The following is a 23997-nucleotide window of genomic DNA, read 5'->3' as shown; positions in this document are numbered from 1 at the left end:
ACTTGCAATTTTTACCAAAAGTATCTCCTCCCAGCTTCCCTGCTTCCAGTAACAGCATTACCAAATCTCAGTCACTCATACTCAAAATCTTGAAGCCATTTTAAATTCTTCTCTCTTCTCTGCCCTCATCTAATAAACTGACAAATCCTGTCAATTTTCATTTTCCAGTCTCTCATCTTTCCACTCATAATGACTGCTACCAGCCTAGTGCAGGTCCTCATTACCTCTCATCTGAATTATTCTAATAGCCTCCTAACTGGTATCTCTGCCATCCATTTTTTTTTACTTCCATAATTTATCTTTCACATAGCTCTCAAAATAATCTTCCTAATGCACTTTTCCTTCCATGTCACTCCCTTGATGAAACACTTTTAATGATTCCCCATCACTATAAGATAAAATGTAAATCCCAAAACATGGCAAATAATGCCATAAACAGTATAGTTCCTACCTACATTTGCAGTTTTATTTCATACTGCTGTCTTCACGTTCTCTATCTTCTAGCTCAGCTGGACTCCTTTCTGTTTCCTGATCACGTGCTGGCCTCCTGGCTCTCTGCATTTGCCTGCATTGCTCCATTCCATCTATCTGTCTATTAAAAGCCTCTATTTTTACAAGGACTGCATCAAGTGCTAATTCCTTCATGACTCCTCTAATCTTCCCATAGGAAGTGCTTTCTCTCACACCCATTTCTTCCAGCTTTGTTACAGCCTATTGCCCTTTTAACATTCAACCTTGTATTATCTTTAATCATCAATGTGTCTTTTCCTTTCTGCTTAAATGTGTCATGTTTTAGCTTTATATACCCATTGTCCAGTACAGGATATTATACATAATTGGATATATTGAATATAATCTTAATCATCAGTAGGTTTTACTGATGAGGTAATTATATTATATTAAATGTTACTACTACTACTGCTGCTGCTGCAACTGCTACTACTACTACTACTACTACTACTACTACTACTGTTATTGCTACTCCTACTATTACTACTGCTAATCCTACTACTGCTACTATTGCTACTGTTACTACTCTATTTCTGCTGCTACCAGTACTGCTACTACTGCTACTACTGCTTCTGCTATTACTACTACTGCTACTGTTGCTTCTGCTGCTACTACTATTACTAATGCTACTAGTACTAGTACTACTATTACTACTACTACACATTGTTAGTACTTACATCACTCTGTAGGTCATAGGCCTTGCGAGCATGAATGACATCATTCTGGTCTGGGAGGCACATCCATTCATGTAGAGGATGCTTGTAGTCTATGTCACTGACCAAAGTCTGACACTTCTTGGCCAGCACAACCCCCAGCATATCCACTGGGCTGCTGAACTTGGTCTTCCACTTCTCAAAGTCCTTCTTGTACTCTCTGTCACTCTGGATCTTGGCCACATGCATAGACCACATCATCTTGGGGTCATCCTTTATGTCACGGGCCCCAATGTGATGTCCAAGCTGCTTGCGATAGCCTTCTTTGTATTTGTACTGAAATGAAACAAAGTGACATTTAAATTTTAAAATCGATTTAAGTAGGTCATGTATTTATAAGCTTATTGTAATAGTCATAGTGATTCCTTCAGAAGATCAATTACTTTGAACACCATGATTCCTTTTCACCTACTCTTCTCCCATCACAACACACCGTTTAACACAATGCCCCAACCTCTCCTTACAAGGGAAGATTAGGGATTGTTCTCTGTTGATTTCCATTTTATAACTAGTGCAATTTTGTAGAAAGTTAGGCTCAAGCATATGTTCATAATATATGTGAAAGGATTCAGACAAAGGACAAAGGAAGTAGAACAGTCCAATAAAATAAATCTATTTTATGAACTCAGTAGCATGTGAAGTACCAATCTAAAAGCTAGAATTGCTGCCTCTGGTTCAGAAGAAGCGATGTATTTGGGGTCATGCATTTTTTGGCATCAGTAAATGCCTAATTTGGTCCTTCATACTGCCTCCTCCCCTTGCAATCTCATGCTCCAAGGAAGCTCTTTGAAAATCAATAGTGAACTCCATTTTTGCCTCTCCTTTGTTCTGGGCCAGACCAAATTCAATTAATATGTGTCTTACAATGTATCTAGTTAAGAGGCAAGTGTGCATGCATGCATGTGTGCATCTGTGTGTGGGTGTGTGGGTCTGCATTTGAGAAGGAAGCTATTCTCCCATGACTTCCACATATAGTATAAATGCAGGAAATCCTAATCTGTGTTTATGGAAGCCTGCCTCTCCCTGGCATCCCTAAACAATTCCACTGGGGATTCCATATTGACTGTTCCAAATCTTCTCTCCCTAAGCCCCCAACTAAACCACTCATTTCTCACAATCAGTCCTTGTAATAAATGACTATGATTTTATTTGCTATTTTTTTTGTCAGCACTTATTCAGTCATAGAGCTTTTAAGAATGGAAGCCTTATTTGATACATAAAAAGGGCTATCTTTCCTTAGCAAAAGTGGCTTAGAATGTTTTATTTCCTTTGGTATTAGAGTGAACATTAACTAACCCTAATATTGCATTAGGTCTGATTTTCAATCAGTGTGATCATTGTAAGGGTCAAATGTCAACAAGCAGAGGGGACATTTCCCTCCAAATCAGGAATGTGTAAATTAAGACTCAAATTTAATTTTCTGTTTGAATGGGGGTCCAGGTCACTTCTGAAATATTTGGCTGTGAATGTATGTTTAGGTTTTTTGCAGTTACCATAGTTTTCTTTGGCTTGTCTATTATAAATTTTTCTTCTATTTTATAAAATCAAACTAAATAAGAATGCCCCTTTGAAAAGCAGCTGGATCTCCAAAGTTCAAAGAAAATTCCCCATATTGGCAACTGCATCATGTTCAATTAGGTTACATACTTCACTGGCAATATCTCTTGAGGCTTTTGCCGCCACAATCGGGATGGCATCAATTCTCAAGTCATAACCTTTCTTCTTTGCCTCTTCATTGGCAAGTTTATAGAGACTCTATGTGAAAAAAAAATTAAGTTAAATAAAAGGCTAGAGAGGTAATCACTTAGAGATTATCAAATCACCCAACATCAAACAGTTCAAAATGGGCAATAAATAAGTATAAATTCTAAAACTTGGAGTTCTAAGTTTTAGTTCTAGCCCACAAATATGAGTTCTGATTTTGTGCTTGGTTTTATTCTTTTAAAAATCCAGGTAGGTAGAGGTAATCAGTAAAATGATTCTGGAACCATATTTTTAATCATCGTTAATCCAAAGAGTTACCTGGCCACTCTATGGCCCATAGAATCTAGTTAACTTAGTAGTCTAATAAAAAAAATAAAATTAAGAGTTCTTAAAGACTTCCATACATGGCCCGAGAACTCAAGCTGGATCATAATAATTAAATGTAATTATAAAATAAATTTAGAACCACAAGGTTCTGTACCTCACTGTAGTTGATTTTGTTCTGTCTTGCCAATGTGATTTCAGGGGTATCAGGCATTATATGAATCTGAGTCTTGTCTTTGTCCCAAGCTTCTGTATATAAACGCTGTAAAGGAAAATAAATAGAAAAGCATTTGAAATATTATTTGTGGAAATTCTAGGAAGCCAAATTAAAACAGAATTATTATTTACCAGGAGAAATATTATTGTATATGAATAAAATTTGGATGTTTGAAAATTTTGATTGATAATATTTATATGATAGAAACAATGGATAATAGATATTATTTAGATGAATAAAGGGCAATTAGGTAGCACATTGGATAGAGCACCAGGCCTAGAGTCAGAAGGACTCTGATTCAAATCCAGTCTCAGACATTTACTAATTGTATATCCCTGAGCAAGTTGCTTAACCCTGTTTGCCTCAGTTTCTTATCTGTAAAATGAGCTGGAGAAGGCAATGGCAAACCACTCTAGGATCTTTGCCAAGAAAACCCCAAATGGGGTTACCAAGAGTTGGACATGACTAAAACAACTGAACAACAACATTTTAAACGTATGTGAGTTCACAACTTCATGTATTATTTTAATTTTGCTAAGTATTATAATGCAATTAGTAACTGTAATAATCCTATGAGATTTTGACAACTTCCATTTGGGGCTTTTAATTATGTGATTCAATTGAATCTTTCTCAGAAAATTGAGGGCTCACCTTGTTCATGTTGAGGGCGTTATTCTTGGCCAACACTTGTTCCAGAGAATCAGTCACACTGGTAAATTTCAGTGTGTCTGGAGGCTGACGGTAGACTTTGTCACTCAAAATCTCTGTTGCACGTTTGCACTTTTCAACATCCAAAGAACCAAGTGGCACCCAGCCAATGCCCCTCAGCCACTGAAGATCTGACTTATACATATTCTGTTGATAACAAAAAAATCAGAAGTTAGTTCATTAAGCCAGAAAGAGAGGTGACTAATGTAAAGAAAAAGATGCAAAGGGATTAGTAACTAAGTACCACTCATTTTCTTCTCTTGGAAGTTGTTTTCTAGTGCATTAATTAGGCAAAATGAAGAAATTGTTCAGAAATGACTCTGAAGCTTTCCTATGCTTAGCTAGAATAATATATTTCTTTTTTTAAAATTTTACTGATGCAGTTTATTTTTTACACTAATTTCCAATGATACTATATACTATTCCAATTGATTTTTCTGTGCAGAAGAGAACTGCCCTCGAACAAAAACACTCTGGCAGTCCCTTCAGATAATGATATTAATGTTCACCATCCTGCAGGTAAAAAAGGAATTTTGACAATAGAGGAAAGACAAAACACTGATAACACCAACATTTTACAGTTTTATTCAATACCTTTTCATTTATATTATCTAACTTGGGAAGAATACTGAACTGACATACATTGTCCGACTTGGTTATAAGCTCTTTCAAGGCTTACATAAAAAACTACCTTTTAAAAAAGTCTTTATGTCTTCCCCAGTACCTAGTCACAGTACTTTGTTGGATGAATGAGCGAATGAATCCAACATTAATAGTTTTTTAAAATGCAATTAAGGAAAATGATGAAATAAATCAACAAGCCAGAAGGTCAGCATTTACATTTTGTAGATACCATTGGCTATTCCCAACTATATTTAATAATTAAAGCAAAGCTTCTCTTTCTAGCACTAATTTTACAATACAGCTGCCTGCATTTCAAATGTTGGTTAAGTAAGAGGTATTATAGCAGGTGGACTGTGAAGTTTCTAGAATCAACCAATGAATATAAAATCCTCCATAATTATTCCAAATTCTTTTTAATTCTCCAAAGTTCTCTAATAATGACTATTTCTTTCAAATATTTATATAGTACACAATACCAGCAATGAAAATGTACTTTTCAAATCTCTGACTTGAGAAATACATTTCTTTTCATTGCCTATTGGGCTCTGATAGTGTTTGGTGACTTCCCCAAGTGGTAAGAAAACAGAGTTGAGTCATTATCCACTAAATAGATTTTATCAAGCAAAGAATAAGATATATGTTATGATGAAACAATTGAATAAGATAGAAAAAACTATTTTCTCTTTTCATTCTGTAAAAATACCGTCTAGATTTTCTCTAAGAATAAAGGTTCTGGGAATGGTATTTATAACTCAAAGAAGCAATAAAGTAATTGTAAAGTAATTATTCTTGATTTAAAAGGGGCCACCTATCCCATAATAATATTGAAAGACTATGTCTTCCTCTAGTAGATTTGGAATATTAATTGAGAGTAATGCAGAATTTTTAACAAAATATGTCTAGCTTATAAAATAATGCATCTATGTGTAACCTAAAATATTAACAAAATAGCAATGATATAGATCATAATAGAGAATAACCTTTAAGACTCTAAGAGTCAAACTCTATATGAGTCCTATCTTTAGCAGGCAAAACCCATTTCATGTTTGTAATTTATTCTAGGTGTGAATTAATATCTATACCATATGCAAAAATGTTGGTGGCATGTGTTGGTGTACATCCATTTAGTTGGCACCTTAAAATAACAGTGTGTTTTTATAACAAATTAAATGATCATCTATTTCCCAACTGCCTGTGATAGATCGCCAAACTAAATGATTTCCACTCCATTTAAATTGTTGCTTGTTTATACATACTATATAAATGTTTCCATTACCAATATATTTCAAAGTTCAAATCTATACTCACATCACTCTGTAGGTCATAGGCCTTGCGAGCATGAGTGACATCATTCTGGTCTGGGAGGCATGTCCATTCATGCAGAGGATGCTTGTAGTCTATGTCACTGACCAAAGTCTGACACTTCTTGGCCAGCACAACCCCCAGCATATCCACTGGGCTGCTGAACTTGGTCTTCCACTTCTCAAAGTCCTTCTTGTACTCTCTGTCACTCTGGATCTTGGCCACATGCATAGACCACATCATCTTGGGGTCATCCTTTACGTCACGGGCCCCAATATGATGTCCAAGCTGCTTGCGATATCCATCTTTGTATTTGTACTGGAATGAAAATGCCTCAGTTAAATATATTTTGTGTATCTAACTGTAAACTCTAAAAGGCATAGATCATACCTCTTCCATTTCATTTAAGACAGTTTTCAGCTTAGCTCAATTAAGCATTATAAATAAGTACCACCTCAGACTATTTGTAATACTAATTTGATCTCTGCTAAATAAATAGAATTTATAACTGGGTGAAGCTAACAGTATTCTATAGGTGAAGGATAATACTGTATGTTGAATGAGGTAAGTTAAATATAGGAGATATGTGAATGTACACTGGTTACATTCTTAATTTAAGTAGAATCTTACTTTTCCTATAGAAATTAGGTAATTTTGGAGGCAACATTCCCGATCAATGATACAGAATAATTTCACAGAAATTATCAAAAATCATTATACCTCCCCCACATTTATATGGTGCTTTTATGGCTTACTAAGTATTCATTTCATCCAAAATAATATTTGGTAAACCATAACATATGAATGTATAAGATATAATAGAAAACTTTCTAAAGTATATTTAGCTAAAAACATAACAATATAACAACTTACTCCATAAAGTTTTGTTTAAAAGTTCCTTAGGAGAGGAGAGCAGAGCAGTCTGAGCACTTTAAAGGCAGGAACTGCTTAATTCTTATCTGTGTGTTTCAAATGAGGGCAGTGTGGAATAGAGACAGCAGGCCTCGCAGCCAGGAAGACCTCTGTTCTAGTCCCATCTCTGACACACATTGGCTGTGGTGCATCCGGGCAAGTCACCTAACTTCTCAATGTTTCAGTCAGCTCTCTAAGATTATAAATTGCAGGAAAGGTGATGACCCATATCAATATAAGGAATTCAGTATTATAAATAAGTACCAGCTCAGAATAGTTGTAGGATTGATTTGGAATTTCCTCATTCATGATTTCCCTATATCAATGAAACAGGTTCAAGCTCCATTCTTATCTGTAGTCACAGGGTCTTATACAGAGTTGGTGTTTAATTTGTGGGACTGCTGTGAACTTCAGGGAACAACTGGAGGTCCTCTAAGAAAGGGGTTTTGGTTTTGGTTGGAGGAGACTGTGGGAGAGCCATTGCACAGGGCTGGGGGATGCTGCCTAAGGTTAGAATGAATGGAGAGGGTTGTGATCAGCTAGAAGACATCAGGAAGCAGTCTGGCTGAGCCATAATTAGGGAGGCTTTGTCTTAAATTAAGGACTGCCTCTAATAGTGATTGAGCAGAATTTCTTATTCTATAATAGCCTCTTATCATGGGACAGATGTCAGATGGAGTTTGGCATCAGTTTGTTTCATAATGGCGGTGATGAGCTACCTATACTTGGGGAGTGTTCTCATTGGATTAGACCTGGTGTAAATGAGGTTTGGGAGCTAAATTCGACCTATGCATCTATCAATCATGTTGGCAGTATTTCATGGTCATTAAAACGAATAACTAGGAATGGCCATGGAATATAACCATTGATTGATGTGCATAAAAATATGATTGATGGATGTAAAGTTCATTTCCATTTATGGGGGAAGGAGTGCATTATAGCATCCTCATCATTTGCAAAGGATACCATGTTATCATTTTGCTTGACTTGGTTATGGAGCTAATTCATCATCTATGACCCATAAGGATACGGGCCTTGTGTATAGGGAACACGGCCAGGCTCTCCACAGAGCCATAAGACTGCTCTATAGGAACCTCACAAGTACGATGGTACCACTCTGTGAGCTAACCCTTAAGTACTTGTAAGCCAGAAAGTATTGCAAGGAATAATAAGTTTAGACTAGGCCTGAATCTGTCCTCCAGAGATTCTCAAAATATGGTCTGTGGACCCCTGGGGGTTCCCAAAATCAAAACAATTTTAAGAATAATAATAAGATAAACATCTAATTTCTAATATGGTAAATATTAATGATATACATAAACAAAAGCTCTTGGGGGGGGTCTCTCAATAAGAGTGAAAAGATGTCCTGAGACCAAGAAGTTTGAGAACTGCTAATCTATAATAATAAGTTAACATATGGGTGGCAAAACGCTTTACATATATTAACTCATTTGATCATCACAATAAACTATGAGGTAGGTACTATTATTAACTCCATTTTACAGATAAGGAAACTGAAGCCACTAGACATTGTGACTTGCCCAGGATCACACAGCTAGTAAGCAGGATTCCAATGGTCTTCCTAACTCCAAGCTCTGTACTCTATACACTATTCTTAACTGCTCTATTTCCTATTTCTTATCTATCCATGTATCTTTGTCTTTATCTATCTATCTATCTATCTATCTATCTATCTATCTATCTATCTATCTATCATCTATCTCTACCTTATTTCCAAAACCTTAATAGAGCCACCTATAATTTGCATACATTATGCATGTTTTTTCAAAGCTATTGGCCAAAACGTTATAGGACACCTGACCTTGATTCTCCTTGCTAGATTTCTGTTGAATGTAGGATGCTAAAGCAGTGAAGACATTCAATAAGCCCAGTTAGATCTGTCCTTACATGTATCTTTTTGCCCATATCCATATGCACCAGTGTTTTATTCATCAGTTTAGCCTCCCCTACTTTTTGATCACTCAGCCCTTACTGAATACATTAAGTTTTGCAGGCTATCACTCTATTTTTACCCTTCATGTTTATCATTTCCTCAAAATTCAGCTTTTAAAAAAATCAATTGCTATGATACATGACAACACATTTTAAATGCCAAAGACGATTCTTTTTTCTAACTTTGTCTCCTTTTGCGAATGTGCTGCTTCAGAGAGCTGATACAGAAGGAATAAAAAACCAATAGCTTACATCACTGGCAATGTCTCTTGATGCTTTGGCTGCCACGATTGGGATGGCATCAACTCGCAAATCATAGCCTTTCTTCTTTGCCTCTTCATTGGCAAGTTTATATAGGCTCTAAGTTAAAAAAAGAAGCAGTGAAATGTTCACATTCAAAATGAAAAATTGACTGAAATCAACTTACTGTAGGAAGAGTAAACTTTCTGTATTTTAGTTTTCATTAGACTTATACAATTGGAGAAAACCATCCAGTTGTGTTTATTCAAGTATTTGTACTTTCTTATTTATTTGTTAAGTCTTAAATTGTTCAAGAGAAGTTTAGCTTGAGTGTGGACATGATGAAGGAAGATATTAAAGGAAGTAAAAGAAGATGGATCAGGGGCATGGAAGGGGTTAATCTCTGAAAGGAGAGGAAATAACTCTTCTTTCAAGAGACTTGGAGATCATGAGATGATTCATCAGAGTACAGTGGAAAGAGGGCTGGCTTTAGGGTGAGAACATCAGGGTTCAAATGGCACCTCCATTGTCTACTTCCCATAGGACCTGGGGCAGTAACTTACTCTCTCTGTGTCTCATATTGGTCATCTGTAAAATGAGAGGATTGGGCTAGATGATTTGGGAAGGGTTTAAACTAGATGACTTTGGAGGGTTCTTTCCAACTTTGAAATTCTAGAGTTTTATATATTTTTTTAAAATAAAAAGAAATATACAGTTTGAGTTGGAATTACACTGACTGGTAGGTCTGTGGCAAATAATCTGTCTCAGAAGTTGTAAAGTATAGATTCCCTATGAAAATTGGGATAGAATAAGAGCAACTTGGCTGGCAAATATGCATAGTCAAGAAAAACAACTTCTCTCATTGGCTGTATACAAAAATATATGTCTCATTCTATACCCTAGTTCTATCACATCTTAGTCAGGATACAGATAGTATGTTTCATCCTCAATCCTTGACCAATCATGTATCATTATTTTCATGATGATATTTCTTACAGCTTTCAAAGGTGTTTGTCTTTACTGCATCGTTAGTGAATAAATCGTTCTGCTTCTTATTTTGTTCTTCATCAGTTCATAAAAGCCTTCAAAAGTGATGACTTACAAATTTGGTGACTCTGAAGTTTTAGTTCTAGATTTTAAAATGGTTATTTTAAAATATTTGAGCTTAACTCTGATCTTTACCAGTTTTAGAAGTAATTTTATGTTTACTAGACTTAAAGCTGTTGGGGAAAGGTGGGCTGTATATCCATTTAGTCAATTACCAACTGCCCAATATTAAATGTAAAAAAAAAACTTGAAGAGAAAAACTAGACACATCAAAGACTGGCCTGTGTTCTCACCTCACTGTAGTTGATCTTGTTGAGTCTTGCTAGTGTAATCTCAGGTGTGTCAGGCATGATGTGGATTTGGGTCTTGTCTTTTTCCCAGGCTTCTGTGTATAGACGCTACGAGGAGATAAATAAAGTACATACATCAGAGAACGATGTGAAATATTGATTAATAGAACTTTCTTGATCACATAAGTAGTTTTTTAAAAAAGAAATACACAAGAATTTATGTACTGTTTATGTTCTATATTAAATGGCTATCTAATAATTAGAATTTTCTAAGAGGAATAAGATGATTTAGGAAGTAATGAGTTTGGAAATACTCTTTCCTTCCTTAGACTGCGCATAGTATATTTTTTACTTCTCTTATTTCTTAACATACTCTATTCAACATTAAATTTATTGCAAATTTTTCATATATTTATTGCATATTTACTTATATATGTTTACAATAGATTATGAGATTCATAAAGACAAAGGCATGTCTTATTCACCTTGGCCTCTTTCCCAGTATCAAGTATGGTGCTTTGTACATAGTAGGAACAAAGCATACAACACATAGTGGGCACTTAGTAAATTTTTCATATATTTATTGCATATTTATTTATATATGTTTACAATAGGTTATGAAATTCATAAAGACAAAGGCATGTCTTATTCACCTTGGCCTCTTTCCCAGTGTCAAGTAGGAACAAAGCATACAACACATAGTGGGCACTTAGTAAATGGTTTTTGAGTGGGTGGATATCTGAATGAATGAATTCTAATGTAGGCTTGATTCATAAAGGAATAACAACTACTGAAGCATATGGTAAGCAGGAAGCTTACAAATAACTTCAGATTCTATGAATCTTATTCTAATAATGTAAAAAAGGGAGCTTAACAAAAACAACAATAATAATAACAATAGCTAGCACTTATATAGTGTTTAAATTTTGCAAAGTACTTTACAAATATTATCTCATTTTAACCTCACGACAACTCTAGGAAGAAAATGTTGTCCTCATTTTACAGATGACAAAACTGAGGCCCATGGTAAGTGAATTGCCCAGGGTCACCCAGGTAGCAGTGTCTTAGGCTGGATTCAAATTCAGTGCTTCCTCCAAATCTAGTGCTCTCTTCAGAGTGCCACTAGATACAAAGTTAGCCAAGGATTCTTGTTCTAAAGCCAAATTTCAGAAACATCAATGAACAGCAGAGTTGGTAAATACTTAGAGAAAATTAATGATGTCTCAGACTAAAACTATTTAATCTTCAACTTTTTTTCTATACTGATTTTTCTTCCTTTTCCATGATTCAGTTAGAAACACTTTTTTTTTTTTCAGAAGAATGAGGGCTTACTTTGTTCATGTTGAGGGCGTTATTCTTGGCCAACACTTGTTCCAGAGAATCAGTCACACTGGTAAATTTCAGTGTGTCTGGAGGCTGACGGTAGACCTTGTCACTCAAAATCTCTGTTGCTCGTTTGCATTTTTCAACATCCAAAGAACCAAGTGGCACCCAGCCAATGCCCCTCAGCCACTGAAGATCTGACTTATATATATTCTGTTGACATAAACAGTAATGAAGTTTATCTTTGAATCTGTCATGAATTCTCACTTCAAAAGCATAGGAAAGTAAATATAAATAAAATTTTAAAAAATTAATCTGTAGATACACTTGTTACTGTCTCAATTTTAAATCCAATGAGCTAAATTAGAAGCCATGTCTGTAAGATAGAAATAACCTTGAAACAGGTATATATCTGCTTAAACCACAACACTAGCATAAATTCAGGGAAAATCATCAATAGTGTTAGGAAAGGAAAGCATTTTGCTTTCCCCATGGATCTGATGATGAGGTTTGGGATATCTATTTCTATATTCTCCAAGTGTTTTGATCAACTGTTTTGCCCCACATTTATTTTATAGTTATCAATACTCACTTCACTCTGAAGGTCATAAGCTTTTCGAGCATGAACGACATCACTTTGATCTGGCAAGCAGGTCCATTGGTGTAGGTAATGCTTGTAATCCACATCACTGACCAAGGTCTGACATTTCTTGGCAAGCACAACCCCCAGCATATCCACTGGGCTGCTGAACCTGGTCTTCCATTTCTCAAAGTCCTTCTTGTACTCCCTGTCACTTTGAACCTTGGCTATATGCATAGACCACATCATCTTGGGGTCGTCATGGATGGCTCGGGCTCCAATATGGTGGCCAAGCTGCTTACGATAGCCTTCCTTGTATTTGTACTAGAGGGAAGAAAAGGTTTGCTATCACAGCAAGCAATAGTTAAAGTCCCAATTTGCTTATTTGTGATTATATCATTAGTATTTCAAGACTCTGTTATTTCCTCTGTGTGGGCATGCCCTTTACCCTAGTAATTGCAATCCACTGTGAGCCTTACCAAGCTGTCAAACTTTGTGGTCCCCTCAAATACATCACCCAGTGGTCACCTCCATGGTGCTTAGCCTTGTCAAACTTAGTTAGGCTAGCTCTATGGTAACAGACATAAAGCCCATTATGAGGGTCATATTTAAACACTTTCCAGATGGGTAGTACCTACTGAAATGCACATTGCACTGGGGTATCCTTAAAAAAATATTCTTGGTCTCTTCCATACCATGGTGAGACAATGGAAAAATGCTTTAGTGAAAAAGAGTTGTTAGGAGGAAGAAGAAGTTCTACATTACGGTTCTAAGAAAAAAAATGCCTGAGTCAACATTTTTGCCTTCATCTTTTTGGGAAGAGGGAATGGCAACAGTGAATTAAGAAGCAGAAGGAACTATCCTTAGCTTTATTGGTTCTTCTAGTTGTATTCTCTACTTATGTCTGGAAGATGTTCTAGCATTTCAAATGCTTCTAGAATTTTGAGCAAAACTATACAATGAAAGATTAATAAATTGGAGAGTATCCAAAGCAGGGTAGCTGGGATGGTAGAGGAACTAGACAACATACCACAGGAGGATTGGTTAACTGAACTGGGATGTTCAATTTGAGGAAAGAAATTTGAGAATAGAACAAAAAGAGAGATGATAGTTATCTTAGTATATTTGAAGGGCTGTCATGAAGAGGAAGGATTGGACAAGTTCTGCTTGTGTGTAGAGGCTAGAACTCAGAGTTCTGGATAGAAGAGGAAAAGAGCTAGATTTTAGCTTGATGTCAGGAAAAAACTTCCTCATAATTAAATCAAAAGTGGGATGGTCTGCTGCAGGAGGTGCTGGGTTTCCCCTTGCTGGTGGTCTTCCCCCAAAAAAGGCTGGATGTAATTTTGTTGGGTATATAATAAAGGGGATTCTTGGTTGGTAATGGGCTGGACTAGATGGTAACAATGTCTCTTCTGACTGTGAGATTTTGGATAGAATAGCGTCTAACATTACTCTTGGCTCAGTAAAACACATAGACCTACTGAGCATAAGTAGGAACTTCTGAATAAACCCTACAACTCAGCAGCTTTTGGCAAATACATTCTTGACATGGATAAGCCAAGACATATACCTCAAGTGCAGTCAGATATCTTTTTTTTTTAACTACTGAAAATAAACATGGAACTATAGTTTTAGAGAATATGTTTCTGGGTGGGGAACCTGCACCCTCAAGGCCACATGTGGCCCTCTAGGTCCTCAAGTGTGGGCCTTTGACTGAATCCAAACTTCACAGGACAAATTCCCTTAATAAAAGGATTTGTTCTATAAAACCTGGACTCAGCCAAAAGGCTGCACCCAAGGACCTAAAAGGCCACATGTGGCCTCAAGGCCACAGGTTCCCCCTCACCCCAGCTTGAGACTGTTTACTTTAGGGGCATATAAATTTGCGTTTGAGGATTTCACTAAGCTTACTTATATTAAACTACGATCTGAAAAACATTTCTAAAGAGATGTGTTATCAGAGCTTGTACTTCAGCATTTATTTCCTATGTTGTAAATACAGGATATTGAGAAAATTTTGAGCTAAGATGATGGTAGAACATTGCATGGATTTACTTACTTCACTGGCAATATCTCTGGAGGCTTTAGCTGCCTGGATGGGGATGGCATCTACCCGCAAATCATAGCCTTTCTGCTTGGCTTCTTCCAGTCCAAGTTTATACAGTTTCTAAGATATTGATAAATAAGTTTAAGTTCATGTGAAAAGAAGATTTTTAAGAAAAACTCTTAACATTCAAAACATCAATGTAGTACAATATAGTCACTTACATCACTGTAATTAATTGTATTCTGCTTTGCCAGTAAAACTTCGGGGGTGTCTGGCATAATGTGGATGCTAGTTTTATCTTTATCCCATGCTTCTGTATAGAGGCGCTGAAACAAATACAAAGAAATACAATGTCATGCTGAATCACAAAGGTGATACAACAATGAACCAACCTGCTAAAACCCTTTCCTTTCTATAAGCACAATAATATAATACTAGATATTAGCATTTGTAAGGTGTTCTAGCCTAAGGAGGGACAGTAAGTTTCCATAAGAAAGATATGGTTAATGTTAAGTGAAGACATTTAAAATAACCATACTTTTACCAAAAGAAATACTTTCATCCTTTATTTAGTAATGCTAACTTTATGGATATTTTTTGCTGTAACAGACAATTATAAGATGTTTTTTTCCCTCTTTTCCCCTCTACTCCTTTTACGAGGGACAACTACTTCTCACCTAATTACTTCTCACTATTTGATGAGGGACACATTCCTCCCTGTAGCAGGCATGAGAACATGGACTTAGCATAAGACAGCTCAGGTAGAAGATGAGAGTTGGAGGCTGTCAGTTCTGCATAGCTTGATAATCCCAGGGGAAGCTACCTCAGGTAACACTAAAACAATACACTGCTTTGGTGAGTTCTATACCATAAATCTAGAGAGGCAAAGCAATCTTTCTTTCACATTTTTCTCATCCCCAAATGCAATTATCTGCCTCAGAAGAGCCTCAACCCTCCACCTCAGGAATTGCAGGTACTTCTCCAAAAAATTTGTGCTAACTACTTCAAGTCAGAAGAAGTTGAGGTTCCTGGGGGCAGCTCTTCTTCCTTGCCCTGTGGGCCATCCTCACCCTTAGTAGCAGGCTGACTCATTGCCCTCGTCACAACCACAATAGTCACACACAATTTTTCTCCTTTCCATAATTATGATTAACTAAATACCTATTTAGGGTGGCTAGATAGTACAGTGAATAGAGCACTGGGTGTGGCATCAGGAAGACTCCTCTTCCTGAGTTCAAATCCAGCCTCAGACACTTCCTAACTGTGTGACCTTAGGCAAGCCACTTCACCCTGTTTGCCTCAGTTTCCTCATCCATAAAATGAGCTGGAGAAGGAAATGGCAAAGCACTCCAGTATCTTTGCCAGGAAACTGAGTTGGACATGACTAAAAGGACTGAACAATAACAAACACCTACTTAGCTATTTGTCTTTTGGACATTTATAAGTAAAAATCAGTGGACTTTGGGGGAGTCCAGGAATACTCCATAATTTTCCTCATCAATGAATGGGAATAGGATTTTCATTAAATGGATTTTATTGGGTCATGACCTATATGGAGTCACAACCCACAGTTTAAGAAGCACTGAAGGGTCATGAGTGAAAAAAAATTTTAGAGCCCCTTTGTCTGTATGACAAGAGAGAAGTATGTTGACATTTCTAGAAATTAAACAAAATAAAGCTACCCTCCTCCCCCAAATAAGAAGACTTACATGGTTCATTGTTATAGCATTGTTCTTTGCCAAAACCATAGGTATGGAGTCCATAAGACTAGAAAACTTGAATTTTTCTGGGTGCTGACGATAGATGTGGTCACTCAAAATTGTAGCTGCTCTTTTATTCTTTTCATCTTCAAGGGAACCACTAGGGCACCAGCCGATACCTCTTAGCCACTGGAGATCTGACTTATATAGATTCTGAAATTTTAGATTAATAGCCAGTTAATATAAAAGCCATATCAATTTTGGGAGGGATAATATTTTTTTATTTGCTTATGTTTTCATTCTTATACAGACTTTACTTGGAGAAGCTATAGAACAAATCATAGCCTTTAAAATCACAATCTTCCAGAGTGAAACATCAGATTAGAAATGTCACTTAAAAACACACACCAAAACCATCCTTAATTTTTATGCATTTTTCTAAATTGCCAAGTGAAGTTTATTCTGAATGTTTATTGGGTGGATAATGAATCTGAGAATTTCAGCTTGTGAAGAGAGGTGGTTGAGGTGTGGGTGAAGGAATATTAATTTGGAATTACAGGACCTGGCTTTGAATACAGCTCTGTTGTTTGTTACCTGTGTGATCTAGGGTGAGTTATTTAACTTCCTAGGGCCTCCGTTTCCATATCTATAACATGAGAGGTCTGAACCAGGTTATCTCTAAGGTCCTTTCCAGTTCTAAATGCCGTAATTCTATGAAAACTGGGGGCATTGAGCTAAACTCTCAAGGACTGGTCCTACCTTACAGTGGAAGATAAAAAATTAAGAGAAATGCTTTGCTACTAATCAATCAATAGCCTTAAACTTACATCGCTCTGAAGATCATATGTCTTCCTGGCATGGACAACATCATTCTGGTCAGGCAGGCACATCCATTGGTGCAGGGGGTGCTTGTAATCTATGTCACTGACCAGGATTTGGCATTTCTTGGCCAATACAACCCCCAACATGTCCACTGGACTGCTGAACTTGGTCTTCCACTTCTCAAAGTCCTTCTTGTACTCTCTGTCACTCTGGATCTTGGCTACGTGCATAGACCACATCATCTTGGGATCATCCTCTATGTCACGGGCTCCAATATGGTGGCCAAGCTGCTTACGATAGCCTTCCTTGTACTTGTACTGGGGAGAAGCAAAGGGGAAAGCAAGTCAAAATTACCACCACCATCTGTGACAGACTACAGTTAATATTACAGTTATATGATTACACAAGTTACATTTAATATTATCTCCAATAGTTTATTCAGAAAGCTTGTGAATTCACTGATTTCGGGTTATTACAGGAGATCCAAATCTGAATTCAAATTTCAAATATGAATCAAATTCAAATATGCACTTGTGTAAACACTTGGCATGACATATTCTCCTTCCATATAACATTCCAGAACTATCTAGACCTCTGTTTTAATGGGTCACTTTTTAAGAGATTTGTTTTAAGCTCAAAAACGATTTGAACAATTCAGTTGCAATGTCAACGGATAATCAAGTTGGTATGAAACAAAAATAGGAACTTACTTCACTTGCAATTTCTCTGGATGCCTTAGCTGCTTTGATTGGTATGGCATCGACAGGCAGGTCATACCCTTTCTTCTTCAACTCCTCATAGCCTAATCGGTAGAGTTTCTATTGAAAGAGGAACAAAACCATTTTAACAAATTCTCTCCTGAAAAATCACTTACCATCTGGTGGAGCCAAAGTGCTAAATATTTCCAGGTTCCAAGAAAATAATGTGGATGAGACAGGGTACTCAAATGAAATTGGAAATGAATAAATTCCCTTTTTAACATTCTTCTTTTAAAATGAAAGACACTCTGGTTAGCCATAATCTGTATCAATGAAGTATTATTTTCTTTATTCATTTCAGTATTTTATAAGAGGTATTTGTCAGGAATCAAGAGGAATTGCATAAAAATTCCCCCCCCCAAAAAAACCCTAAACTAAAACAAGAATTGCAGATAAAGAATCTGGTCACATAAGCTCAAGCAAAAATAGGTGACTGCTTATAAAAGGAAAAGGGTCCTTTATCACTTTTGAAGAGTTAGGTTTTGTTACTGTTGTTGCTTTAAAGTATACAGAAGAAAATTGTGAGCTCCAGCTTAGTAGCAAATTCTCACATCACTGATATATCAGACTATTATTTTAAATGCGTTCTGGTCCTATCAGAACATGAGAAGGAATTATTGGTTTGGAATTTTCATGGTAGTCATATATTACAAACAAAAGATTTATCTGGACTTTCCTGAGATATTATATGTGCCCAAAGTTTGTTGGTCTCTTGTACTTTAGAATTTATATCACAGAAATCATCCTAAGAAATGGACATTTGTAATTATGGATTTGGGGAAATGACACTGGAATTCCATTTAAATTTGCCTTCATGCACATCATTTGCAGATGTCTAATACTACCTAGAAACTAGAAAGCCAAAAGTCTTAATATGGGGAATCAAATTCAGAAACATTTTATTAATTAAAATAATTTAGATATTAAAAATAACTTGGGATCAACTAGCCTGGAAGCAACTTCATTGAACTCTCGTAAAGTATATTTCCCAAACTGAACTTACATCACTTGTATTGATCAAATTTGCTTTTGCCAACATGATGTCAGGTGTATCAGGCATTATGTGGATCTGTGTCTTGTCTTTGTCCCAAGCTTCTCGATACAGCCTCTAGAATGAGGAATAACAGTTTTTCCAATAAGAATTGACAAAATATTAGGTGACTATATTAATTTGCCAGGGCAACCTAATACACTTGTACTAGACATTATTGAGAGATATGCTTTAGCAGAAAAGAGAGACATTATTTTTGAATTTTAAACTATAGTTAACACAGGACAATAAGAGTACTGTACTCAGGATCAGGGGACCCAGGTTCAAGTTCTACCTCAGATACTGTGTGACACCAGACAAGGCACTTAACCTCTATGATTTCCATCTGTAAATCAGTGGATTGGGCTATATAAGCTACATATATTATTTTATTTGACCCTTACAACAACCTCCATGAGGAAAGTGCTATTATTGCCCCCATTTCACAGATGAAGAAACTGAGATCAAATGTCTTGCCTGAGGGCACACAACTAGTATGTGTTAGGGCCACAGAACAAATCTTCCTAATTTCAGGCCAGTCTTCTAACTACTATACTCTGTTATTACTACTATGCTTGCTATATAGGCTTAATATATGTTGATATATGTATATTAAAACAGATTGAGTTGAACAGTAGCTAACTTTGGTCATTTAAAAAAATAACCAATATATTTCATAGCCCTGGGCTTGATCACCTAGTAAATTACCTCCACAATTACCCCCAAACTGTGGTAAAGGTAGAAAGAATATTCAGGATATTTGGATTCTAGTCCTAGCTCCTCCATCAACTAGCTATGTGATCAGAGGCAAATCTTTTAACCTCCTAGTATCCCAGACAGCTACTTAAAACTGTTAAGTCACATCATTGTTGCTGGATCTGCATTGGTAGAAAAAGTTTACACATCATGTCCTTTTCTCTCAGTTTTCTCTTGTGTAAAATCAGGTCTAGATAACCTCAGTTTAGATGAATCAGATCCTTTCTATTCCTAGAATCCTTTAAACTCCTACTTTAACCTTTTCTGCCAGCTACAGAATCATGGTGTTGTCATTCAGCCTCTGGTTACAAGGTTCAGACATTTAAAAGAAATAAGGGATCCCCACCCCCGCGGAGAATAGAATCTACACTGCTACCTTACTATGTAAAGGTCAGAAAAGTCAGCAACTAGGTTGGAGGTGGGAATGGAAGCCATAAGTTCTGAGAAATCTGACTCTGAGACAAAATTTGTCTCTATTTTAGTAAATCATATGCATGTAAGCCAACTGTAAGGACTTAACAGTTATAACTACCTCAGCTCCCTTACATTTCTCCCACTACCCATGCTAAAGCACATAACATGTCTCAGCATACCCTTCAGTTCCTCAGAATTTAACCTACGGCTTTGTTATAGTCAATCTTCAAGGAAAAGTTGAGATATTCACTATTTTTCTCATCATAGAAAATGCATTTGTCTTGAGTAAGGAAAAAAAAACATGCCATGTTCAAACCATTTATTACTTGATTTGGCATGGGAAGGTGAGAACATCAGTAAAACATTTAAGTATAAAACATCAATCTCTCTGATTATAATTCATCTCCTAATAGCAACTCACATCACTCCTGTTTTTGGCATTTGTCTTTGCCAAGACTATGTCCATGGCATCAGGAAGACTGGTGAATTTGTTTTTATCTGCTGGTTGCCGATATTTCTTTTCACTGATGATTTCTGAAGCCTTCTTATTCTTTTCAGCCTCCAAAGAACCCAGTGGGCTCCATCCTATCCCTTTGAGCCATTGGAGATCGGACTTGTACATGTTCTGTGGGAGGACAAATCAGATCCAACGAGATCATTTTTTTTTTCATTTGGAATATTTAACTTAACTTTTAGCATGCATCATAAAGCAAACATCACTAACAGTTAACTTAGGTTGTTGGAGTTTGGTTGTTTTGTTTTTGTTTTTTTGCTTTCTCTATTACAAAATAATTCTTCAAAATGCAATGTTTTATCTAATAACTTAATAACATTTTAAAATATTTTAATCAAATGAAACTTACATCACTCTGTAGCTCATATACTCTTTTAGCTTGAATAATGGCTGTCTGGTCTGGCAGACATGTCCAATGGTGTAGGGGATGCTTGTAGTCAATATCACTGACTAAAGTCTGACATTTCTTGGCCAAAACTACTCCCAGCATGTCCACTGGACTGGTGTACTTGGTCTTCCATTTCTCAAAGTCCTTCTTGTATTCCCTCTCACTCTGCATTTTGGCCACATTCATGGATAGTACCAGTTTGGGGTCATCTTCAATGCTACGGAATCCAACATGATGGCCTTGTTGTTTGCGGTAGCCTTCCTTGTACTTGTACTGAAATCACAAGTAACACAATTTTTAAAAAATCAACAGAAAGACAAGGCAAATTAAATCAAATCTCGTAAGTCTACACGTTTGAATGACGCTCTCTTCTTCGACATTTAAAGAGGTGGAAGTCTCTCTACACTGTTAGTAAGCCACATAAGTCTTATCTGTGGATGTTTAGTAAGATAAATGGAACAGACAGATGATCAAGGGAGATTATGGAGATAGTCAGGAGCATCTATTTTTCTGACATAGCAAAACCTAACTAGAACCAGCGAGATATATTAGAAAGTCAACAAAAGAGCTTATCTAAATTTCAACAAGGTGTCACAATGTCTCTCAGGGCATACTCAATGAAAAGATAGAGGAGTGCATACCAGATTACAGCACATTTATGTGGATCCATAATTTCCTGAAGAGAGTTTATTGGGTCATTATCATTCTGAAGGTCTCCATTTATTGATACATAGAAAAATTAACATATCTCTAGGACAAGAGTTCTTAACTTGGAATCTGTGAACTTTTTTTAACATGTTAATAATTATATTTCATTTTAACTTTTTTATGAATTTAAACTTTTACGCATTTAAATCATTATTTTGAGAAGAGGTACATAGACTTCACTAGCCTTCCAAAGGGCATGACAAAAAAGGTAAATAATACCCGCTTTAAAATTTTTGGTTTTCAGTACCAGTTTCATTAAAGAAAAGCCATGCTTTTCATAAATGTTTGCAAATGGATTTTTTATTAGACTGCATTTGATTTGGTTTCTTATTCAACATTTTTATCAATCACTCAAATAAATAAAGATATGCAAGAAATGCATATCAAATATACAGATGCCACAAACCTAAAAGAATAGCTAATATGTTGGGTGTCAGAAACAAAGCATTTTAAAAAGCTGAATTCTAGATTTGAAAAATAGTCCTCCTTAATGTATTTTAAATAATCATTGTTAATAGCAACTATTCATATAAAAACCAATCACGTTGTCAAACAGAAGTGACATAACAGCACTTGATATGTTACTTACATCACTGGCAATGTCTCTTGAGGCTTTGGCCAACTGTACTGAAATTGCATCAGGTCGGAGGTCGTAGCCTTTCTTTAATGCTTCTTCCCATCCAAGTTTATACAGTTTCTAAAATTAAAGAGATTTTTGTTATTTTCCTCAATTTTTAGTAGATCTTTAAAACAAAAATAATAATTGAAGAGGGCATGGCCACATTCCAGCATCTTTTATAATTTGGAGACACAAGAGGCAACCTTGGCATTTCTTAAAAGCCTTTTTTATTATCTCAATAGTCAGACAATATGAATTTTTATTTTATTTCCAATTATGTCATCCAGTCCTACTTGAGCTTCAAAGGCATATTCTAGACACAGGATACCTTTTTAATCTGCAATTACAGATGCTTATGTATGTACTTGTTGTCTTCCCAAATAGAATGTAAACTCCTTGAAGACAGTGACTCTTGGATTTTGTGTGTGTATGTCTGTGTGTGTGTTGGTCATTTATCCCACCTGGAACAATGCTTGGAACATAGGAGGCAAATATTTGTTGATTGATTCATTGTAGTTGTACTGACTAGGTCATTGGTGGATGTTAAAATATTTCTTTATTGCCATTGGGGTTTTAGGACTGGAAATAGCCAAGTGTGAAATCAGAATCCCTGAGAGCACTGAGACGGCTCATCATCTTCGATTGTGTCCGTTATTGAAAAGGGAAGAAAAAGAATAATTTAAGGTACCTTTCCTCCTATTGCTAAGCATTTTCTCAGTCCAAGCTTTGGACACAGAGGTTAGGGTATGACCAGGACAAGTGGCACACATGATGAATTGACAGCAAAAATTTTCTTTTTGAAGGTAGTCAAATTCACTTATGGGAGATATATCTGAGTGTGTAGCAGTAATTGGATTGAACTCATTGAGTACTCTACTTCTTTTCCTTCTGTGTTTCTAAAGTATGTTCTCTATTAAATCAATCAATATTTTTACCAAGCCTAAAAAGAAGTTTGTATACTTAACATCAAGCAGCTTTAAATATCTTTACCTGACTAAACAAGGTCTGGTTCTGCTTGGCCTGTAGAATATCTGGTGTATCTGGCATAACATGAATCTGAGTCTTGTCTTTGTTCCAATCAACAGTATATAAATACTAAGGAGAAATAGAATGGGTAAGTCATTAGAATAATCATATAGGGTAGGGAAGAAATGCACTCTTTTAAAAAAAAAATTCCAAAAGCAAAGGAAATGTCAATCTGGCTTGTGTTTTCTCAACCCATGTATTCAGACTAGGAAGTCTAGAACAAAATGGTTAATAGGAAATGAAATCTCAGCTAAGCGAGGAGATAATAAGATGATAGGCACTTTCAACACATTCAAATGACCTAGCCCAGACGAACTACATTCCAGGATACTGAAAGACCTTGTGGATATAATTGATAATCCACTGTCATTAATCTTTGAGAAATCATCTAAAAAAAAGAAAAGCAGCACAAAACTGAAGATAGGTGAGTACTGTCCCAGTTTTCAAAAAGGAGAATACGGATTTCTTATATGATAACTTAGGAAGTTTATCTTTTATCCCTGACAAAGTTTTAGAGTGATTTTATAAAGGATAGTTTGTGAAAGCTTAGGGAGGTGATGATGAGCCATATAAACCAGCATCAGTTCGTTGAAAATGAGGAAGGGAGGAGTGAGGAAGTGAGGGAAGGGAGGGGGAAGGAAAGAGGGAGGGGGAGGAGGAGAGGGAGATAATGTCAATTATTTGACATTAGGCAAGTAATTTAATCTCTCTTGGACAAAGGTTTTTGGGGAGAGGAAGCAAGGTATAGCAGATAGAACACTGGATTTG

The 23997-nt window shown here is 36.2% G+C and overlaps 1 protein-coding gene across 1 annotated transcript in view; it reads right to left on the bottom strand.

The window, feature by feature from the left end:
- Positions 1–23997, bottom strand: part of NEB (nebulin) — a 232193-nt gene that overhangs the window by 129463 nt on the left and 78733 nt on the right. The window contains 19 exon segments of the mRNA XM_078146167.1: positions 1188–1499; positions 2871–2978; positions 3409–3513; positions 4120–4323; positions 6109–6420; positions 9220–9327; positions 10548–10652; positions 11877–12080; positions 12460–12771; positions 14507–14614; positions 14716–14820; positions 16204–16407; positions 17022–17333; positions 17727–17834; positions 18778–18882; positions 20396–20599; positions 20838–21149; positions 22174–22281; positions 23194–23298. Of these exon segments, the coding sequence (XP_078002293.1) occupies positions 1188–1499; positions 2871–2978; positions 3409–3513; positions 4120–4323; positions 6109–6420; positions 9220–9327; positions 10548–10652; positions 11877–12080; positions 12460–12771; positions 14507–14614; positions 14716–14820; positions 16204–16407; positions 17022–17333; positions 17727–17834; positions 18778–18882; positions 20396–20599; positions 20838–21149; positions 22174–22281; positions 23194–23298 (3441 nt within the window).

Source organism: Phascolarctos cinereus, unplaced genomic scaffold, assembly GCF_003287225.1.
Source record: "Phascolarctos cinereus isolate Bilbo 61053 unplaced genomic scaffold, phaCin_HiC Scaffold_726;HRSCAF=1367, whole genome shotgun sequence".
NCBI lineage: Eukaryota > Metazoa > Chordata > Mammalia > Diprotodontia > Phascolarctidae > Phascolarctos > Phascolarctos cinereus.
Note: the sequence above shows the minus strand (reverse complement) of the source record. Positions and strands in the feature narration are given on the sequence as shown.